This window comes from Sorex araneus, chromosome 6, assembly GCF_027595985.1.
Source record: "Sorex araneus isolate mSorAra2 chromosome 6, mSorAra2.pri, whole genome shotgun sequence".
In the NCBI taxonomy this organism is placed as follows: Eukaryota; Metazoa; Chordata; class Mammalia; order Eulipotyphla; family Soricidae; genus Sorex; species Sorex araneus.
In genome coordinates, this window is record NC_073307.1 from 151600759 (window position 1) to 151609282 (window position 8524).

The 8524-nt window shown below is 37.4% G+C and overlaps 1 protein-coding gene across 1 annotated transcript; it reads right to left on the bottom strand.

Annotated features, from left to right (window-relative positions):
• Nucleotides 1–5654: 5654 nt before the first annotated feature.
• On the bottom strand, nt 5655–6605 carry LOC101545549 (olfactory receptor 4S2-like). The gene has a single exon (XM_004621615.3). The coding sequence runs from the start codon at nt 6588–6590 to the stop codon at nt 5655–5657; it is 936 nt and encodes a 311-aa protein (XP_004621672.2). The 5' UTR covers nt 6591–6605.
• Nucleotides 6606–8524: the final 1919 nt, after the last annotated feature.

Genomic DNA, 8524 nt, shown 5'->3' on the forward strand with positions numbered 1-8524 from the left:
CAAAGTATACAAAATAAATTATATACAAACAATGGTAGACTTGCAAAATCTCCAGTGACAGTTTCCTAACTTGCAGAACTGGAACAGTAATAAACAATCTCTACAATATCTACTTGTTCAGGCAATAGAGAAGAGGAACTGGCTGATACTAGAAAGTTTTTAGTAAAAGACTGGAATATATAATTATTTAGTGTGTTATCTTAGCATTGTACTCTAAGCATGATTAAAAAACAAAAACCATATCAATGGGCCTTAACATTTTTATACTGTTTTTATTCTGTCTCATGTTCTTCGTCTGTTTAAATGTTTTATTTCATATGAAAAATATACTTTCTTACGTCTTTCCAAACAATTCTATTTTTTTTCCTTAGGGTTTAAAACTTAAAGAAGATATTTTCAAGAGGAAATTCTATCACAAAGGTATGTAAAAATATTGACTCCAAGTTAGTCATTAAAATTTTCTCTATATATGTATTTCTGAGATTATATGAGTGTTATGTATGTGACACATATATGAAAAGAGAAAGAGCAAGAGAGAGAGAGAGAGAGAGAGAGAGAAAAGAGAGAGGATTCAGGCACAATTATTTTGTTTTTCTTTAACAATTAAGCCACAGCAAGAAAAAATAATTTATGAATAGGATGGGCAGGAGATATTTCTTCAGGAGGCTTTTTGATGGTTTTTACCTGTGGAATCACAAGATTCTATAGGTAATGATTTGAAGGTTTTTCCCTTTTGTTCATTTGTTATAGGTAGAATAGCACTATACTAATGTTTAGAGATTCTAAGACTTGCACAATATTCCAGAAATATTTTAAACCAAGAGTTTGTATATTTTAGTTTTCTAGGACTTTAAATTTATGTTTCTATACTATTTAAACAAAAACTGTTCTCATTAGATTCTTTTTCTCCTTTTGACTGATCCTATTTCACATAAATATGATTGGATTTGGATAATACCAATGTATATTAAAGCTATTTTTTGGCAAACTATTTTGAACCCTCAACAGACATTGCTAAACACATTTTTATCTTTTATATAATTTATGTGTTCCTAATAGGTTATTCTTTCTTCATTATCATGCTCAGAGAATATAATCCTTTGTGTAGTACATATTTTTCATTGGTATTTGGTCTTGAAATAGGCAAGTAGATCTCTATTCCTAGTTACACTTACCTGGCTAAGAAAGTTGATTGAAAGCTCAGAGGTCTGAGCCAGGGTTTGATTCCTGACATCAATGTCCCCCAACTACCTCAACAAAAGAAGAAAGTGGAGAGAATCAAGTACTCAATGATAACCAAAGAGGAATGTTGCTTAAAATAATACTAACTCATTAAAACATTTTCCTGCTTTGATTTGGAGCCTTGCTTTTTCTTTTTCTTCAAGAATCAATATTTAGTTCCACTGCACATTTATAATATACCTATGTGATTTTCAACTTCATTAAGTTCTCATTTTTGTATGAGGGACATGTTGTGTGTGGTATTATTCAGATAATGAAATGGTAGAATATTGTAAAACATGGTATCTCTTAGAGAATGGACACAGGGAAAGTCGATTAGATAGAAGTAAGTGTGAACAGCATACATAATGCCATCAGATATAGATATGTATAGTTTAATAATGAATGTATATATCTGTATTTCACTGTCACTGTCATCTTGTTGCTCATCGATTTGTTCGAGCGGGTACCAGTAAAGTCTCCCATTGAGAGACTTATTGTTACTGTTTTTGGCATATCCAATACACAGGGGTGGCTTGCCAGGCTCTACCACTTGGGCTTGATAGATACTCTTGGTAGCTTCCTGGGGCTCTCCAAGAGGGGCGGAGAAATGGAACTCGGGTCGGCCATGTGAAAGGGGAACGTCCAGCCTCATATATCTATATTTAATTTGTACATATCTATACAATATAAAGTGAGTACCAGAACAACACTTATAAGATTTTATATATTAAATGCATGCACCAATACCCATGGTGTATTCAATATGCCAAAAACAGTAGCAACAAGTCTCACAAAGAAGACGTTACTGGTGCCTGCTCGAGCAAATCAGTGAGCAACAAGATGACAGTGATACAGTGATAGTGATTATTTCTCTATATTTAAGGACTTCAACTCTTTATTAATATCCATTTTAGGTCAGGTTGTTAGTACTAATATATAAAGGAACAAGAATTGTAGAGAAAAATTATTAAATAGATAACATTTATTTCTTTAGTTTTTAAAATTCACTTACAGATTATGTCTCCATGTGGTTTAACAGAAAAAACAGGTGTATATATAAAAACTTAGTTTTCATTGACCCACAGATGTCTTATGCTTTAATAAAATATCTATTCACAATGTTTCCAAATCTAAGACTCAGGAGACACTGTATGAGAATGATCAAATCATACTAAAAAAATACATTTTTCTGTCATGTTTTTAACCTGGTCACAAGTTCCTGAAAAAACAAACTTCTATCTATTAAAAGTCATCCAACATAGTTCCAAGAGATTAATCTTTCTGAGAATTGATCTGAGCACATGAAGACCCAAGGAGTCTCTTCAGGTGTGGATGTCCAAGTTGAGACCCCAAACATGAATTTATACCTAATTACAGCTTCAGCCTGACGTGTTCTGTAACCGTTTGGCCTTTATTATTATTGATTGATTCTGTGAGTGTGTTAACATTAGAGAAATTTTAAAGCACCAGTATATATAATACTTCGGAGGATCTTTCACATGTGTGTATACACAGACACAAACATACACTATCACCCTAAATATTTGATACTGGAGATCAAACTCAAAAAAATTTGGTAAAAAATAAAACTAGAGCAAGTTGTTAATCAGTATCTGTGTTCATTGTTTATAAAGTGATGAAGGATAAGATAGGAGAGAGTGAAATGAGTCAGGTGCTGGTCTTGACTCATCTTACACAAATTCAATTTCTGGCAACACACATGGTCCACTCAACTCAGCCGAGAGTAACCCCTGAGATCAGAGACAGGAATAAGTGCAAAGCAGAGACAATTGTGTCCCTAATGAGGAAAATAGATGTCTGCCCACACTTCAAATAGGCTAATAACAAAGAAAAAGTCTGGCTGAGGAGGCAATTGAGTTTGAGTGAAATGATGCGAACTTGGAGTGCCTTTGGGATCCTTGAGATGTCAACCTCACTATGTGATCTTAGTAACCAGGGACTATGCTTGAAATGTGCTGTGTCCTTGAGGTGGTCCAAACCGTGCTTTATAAATATCATGCATGGGAATCCCATGCTTAGGAGAAGAATTCTACTCTTCCGCCAGCTGTCTGAAAATGCCCCATCTCGCATCAGATAGTCTATAAAATGGAATTCTCACCTTTTTTTGTGACTCAGTTTTTCAAACTCAGGCTCTGCTGGGTCCCCTATGTAACATGTAGTATGACATTACTTTATCCTTTCCCTCCTTGCCACAAGTACCTTGTCCCGGTTTTACCCAGAGTTTAGGCTTACCCCAGTCACACCAATCAAGGTGTTCCCGAATCTCTCCCATCCCTTTGTTTAGCTATAATCACTTCTCCATGCTCTCTTCCCCAAAAGAGTTAATCCTCGGCTTTCCCTTAATCTGACTCTGTTAATTTGCAAGGTCAGAGCTTCCTAGGATACTCAATTTATATTATATGTTAATATTGCCTTTCTCCTCTTCTTGTGCCTTTTGAATAATTTACTTTAAAGCTATGACTGTTTTGTATAGACACAAGAAGACAATATTATGTTTTTATAACTTGGGAATTAATTGGCCTCGAATATTATTCCCTCCCAAGCACCTGCTTTCTCCACTTAAGCCTCAGTTGCCCTCAGTTCCTAGCACCCCAAAGCAGGGTCCCTGACGTGGGACAAGAAGGATCCAGGGCAAGCGGTGAGTTATGTGCTACCCTGGCATCGAGATGGGCCTGGCCAAAGTGCCTAATTCTTAACTATAAGTTAAGAGCTTGATCATAGACAATTGCTGTCATGATCCAATAGTAATTATGAGACTAGGACCCTGCCAGGGATAGGAAAAATTGATCTGGCCTGAGCACTGTAGTCTGAGATTGAGATGGCCCCAGGAGAGCAATTCTATAAGTTTTAATGCATCTCTTATTGTGTCCATACAAAATAATTAATATGATGAATTCTTACATGTTTTCTGGCTGAGGAGAAGAGAAACACATTCATGGGACTCCGCCCTTTGTGGATCCTCCTGCTGAAAGAGAATTAAGTCCTAGGAGAAGCATCCCCTAGGGGAAAAGGACCTTACCCTATTGATGGTGACCACACCTATGTGTACACTGCCCCAACCCCCTCATGCTGTGGAGACTTAACTAGGCTGTAAGAGTGGGTTGGGAGGCCAGATCCACGGGGCCAGATCCATGGGGCCCAGATCCACAAGAGCGGGAGAGAAGCAGAGAGAGAGAATGAAATAAAAGGATCGAGCAACCAGTTTGGCCTTCTTCCTTGTTCCTTCCGTTGCCTGCCCTTGACCGATGGCACACACAGCGGTTCCGGGGCACCGGACGCGGGTGGTGAGACAGAGCCGCCCGGAGAGCCCGAGAGTGCTCGCACCCCTCGGCGAGCCTTAGTTTTTTACATTAATATACCTTATTTTTTCCATCTTTCAATGTGTGTCATTTGTCTTTCACTAGTTCATAATAGGAATTTCTGCAACACTCTAAGACCAAAGCAACAGCAACAGCAATAGGTACAAATGGTGAAGGCTCGAGAGATAGCTCATGGGCTGAGCACTGTACATGAAGGATGCCTCCAGATGGTCTCTTGAGCATTTCCAAGGATGACACCCCTCTAAATCCCTTATGACAAGCTTGAAACAGCACCTGAACACCTGTGTCTCTAGTCTTCAAACCAAAATGTACAATGAAATCTAAAAATGATACTGTAGAGAGACGTATATAATCATAACAAGTATTACTTCCACATGGGAAAATCATAAATGAAATGAAACCCAATATCTGTTCTTATGTCAATATCATGTCAACACAGTTATGATCTTAAGTAAGCCATATTAAGGGGGAGTATTAAAGATCATTTCCCAAACTTTCTTAAAACATGGGTAAAGAAAATAGGTCATGGTCATGGTCCCACAGCAAGAAAGAGCTGGTCTCTAAGAAAAGATAAAATAGGTCTTTGGTTTTTAAGCCTGTGAATTTTTTTTTAACTTTCATTACCTTCACATCCATCCTATCCCATTTCTATATTACTAAATATAGACATCACTGTTTAATGATATCTTCATATCAAGATGATTTAGCTCAAATTGCTGCAATTTTTAATGTTGTTCAATTGGTAGACACACATTCATTGTTTCAGTTTGGACTATTGCAGTAAACAATAGTAAAAAGTTCTAAATATTTCAAAATAAATATCACTCTTAAAAGAAGATGGCAAATAAATATGAAAGGAGGGATAGAATAATGCTGAGCATTTGCATTTGATTAGCTAAACGAGACCAAAATTTCCAGAAAAATATGATTCTGAAATAAGGAAAAAAGAATCACATTGACAGAAAACTTGTTTCTGCTAAATGTGTTATTTACCTTCTCTATTTCCCAAACTTCTGAAGTGTGCTATTATAGTCTTCACGGTGGAGTTGATTCAATTTAAAATTATTCTGCTTATATTCTTCATTCCAATCATTTACCATTAACTTTCCAGGAAACCTTCTTGTTCAAGAGTTTCTTCACTGCATTTTTCACTTCTGCATTCCTTAGTGTATAAATGAGGGGGTTTAACATGGGTGTGATAATGGTGTAAAAGACAGCCACCATCTTATCCTCTGCAAAGGTAGTATCAGGACGCATATACATGAAAGTACAGGGACCAAAAAAGATGATGACCACGGCGATGTGGGACCCACAGGTGGAGAGGGCTTTGCGTCTGCCTTCTGCTGACTGCTTTCTCAGGGACACTAGGATGACGGTATAGGAGATGAGTAAGATCACAAAGCTGCCCAGCGAAATGGTGCCACTGTTGGCTGTTTCAACAACACCGGCAACGTAGGTGTCTGTGCAGGCAAGTTTCAGCAAAGGATGAACATCACAGAAGTAGTGATCAATCTCATTGGGTCCACAAAAAGGTAATTGTATAACTAAAGTCAATTGTATAATAGTGTGTAGAAGCCCACCTACCCAGGTTCCCAGCAACATTTTATAGCATCTCTCCGGATTCATGATGGTCATATAGTGCAGGGGCTTACAGATCGCCACGTAACGATCATAGGCCATTACTATCAGGATGAAGATCTCTGTGCAACCAAAGAAATGGACCCCAAAGAGCTGCAACATGCAGCCCACATAAGAAATAGTTTTGTTATTGGAAAGCAGGTCAGAAATCAGCTTAGGAGCTGTCACAGAGGAGAAACAAATATCCACAAGTGACAAGTAGCTGAGAAAGAAATACATAGGAGATTTATAAAGGTTTCCCAAATAAATTGTCAGTATGATTAGGCTATTTCCCGTTAGAATGAGTGTGTAGAACAAGGAAAACAGCAAAAAACATACTTCCTGTACCTCTTTATTCTGAGAAAGACCCAAGAAAATGAATACAGTTATATTGTTTACTCTTTCCATGGAATTACTCTTGCAGGCCAACTTCACAAGGAACAAAATATCTGAAAGGAAAGACATAACAAGGATGAACAGTACTTATTTATAACCCAAAAGTAATTGGATGATCAAGGTCTTTGACACCAGAACCATGGATTTGCTTTGAAATATCATTCACATTAAATTAAATTGAGACTCACCTACAGATAAGAGAGTGTCTTACCTTTTTCTGATGATGCATCACTTCTTTTCAGCTGAGAAAGAAAAGATCCAGAAAGTAGTCACAAAACTAATCAAGAATTTTACCTCCTTCAATTGTGGTAATGTTTTTCCATCTGTATTTTTTTTCCAGAACTTTTTTTCCCTCCATAATGCATCACTGCATAAGGCATTCAAGCATGAATTCGAAACAATGTCTTTTCCTGATGAATTGTGTGATTTTTAAAAATTTTTTTAAAAGACATAATTTACAAAATTACTGATAGTCTGGGTTTGAAATATAACAAAATTTGCATGTCTGGGAAGCTTTTTCTGGTTTTGACACAGAAATGAAAATGATAACCACTTTCTACCCTCTGATTATTGCCTTGATTATTCAAGTAATTGATTAGGGCACCTGCACTGTGCAGCCTTTTCTTCAAGTGAAACACATCTTGTGTACATTAATTTATATCTTCCTATTTGATATTTAAGTCTATAGTCAAAACCTGGTTCACTGTCTGTAGGGAGCCAATTTACAAGCCTGGCTCTTGTCCTCTAGTCAAGCAAAGGCTTACTTGGGATTCCTGTAACAAGGTCACCACTGGTGACCTTACTGATCTTATCCGTTGGCCATTCCTCTCTCACTAGCCAAAGCCCATGCCTGATCTGCATTTTACTACTGTTCCTATGGGGGTCCAAGCATGCATACCACCCCCTCCAAGCAGAGGTATAAGTATTGTAACTGCAGTAGAATAAACTCTCTTTCTCTCCTCCTCCTTCTGGCTCTGCGTCTGTTCATTTGGCTGCATTCCCTCCTTAGCCCCACGAAGTGTCCTCCCTGCACGACAGGACGGGACCCCACAACAGTCACTGCCACTGTCATCCCATTGCTCATTGATTTGCTCGAGCGGGCACCAGTAACGTTTCCATCCTGAGACTGGTTGTTACTGTTTTTGGCATATGGAATATGCCACGGGTAGTTTGCCAGGCTCTGCTGTGCGGGCAAGATACTTTCTGTAGCATGCCAGGCTCTCAGAGAGGGGCAGAGGAATCGAATTCAGGTTGCTGTGTGCAAGGCAAATGCCCTCCCCACTGCACTATTGCTCCAGCCCAAAATATGTTTAGAAGGAAGAAAACTAAGAAGGCATAAGTAAAATCTAGATAATGGTGTGGCAACATCAAATAAATCATTTAACTTCATGGGTTTTCTGTTATTCTCTCTGTGAGTCAAGAAAAATTTAGTTCCACTTGCACTATCAAAACATTTATTTCTGCCATAAATTCCAGTCTAGTACACATAGAAGTGCTATCACACACTGAGAAGTATGCACAAATAAGAGAAAACATATTACTTACAGACACTGCTCAAGAGAGAATTTTTTTACTTAGAAAAGATAAGTGATATCTCAAGTAATTTCTCTATTTTCAAAATATATCTTGAGATTTTCCAGTAATGACTTTTGTTCGTTATTTTATTTTTTATATTGTATTAAAGAGTTTCATGTCCCTTATTTACATAGGTTAAAATAATGTACAAACACAAATTGGCTCTTACTGATTTCTTTTCTTTAAAAAAATATTAAAGAGACATGATTTACAAAGTACTGTATATAATTATGCAACACTAATCCCTCCAACATCATCAACTTCCCTCCACCAGTGTTCTCATTCTTGGGTATTTTAAAGACCCACCTACTCTCCCAAAGAGGACAAATTGCTAGGACCCTATCCTCGGTCTCACCATTCCTTAGCATATC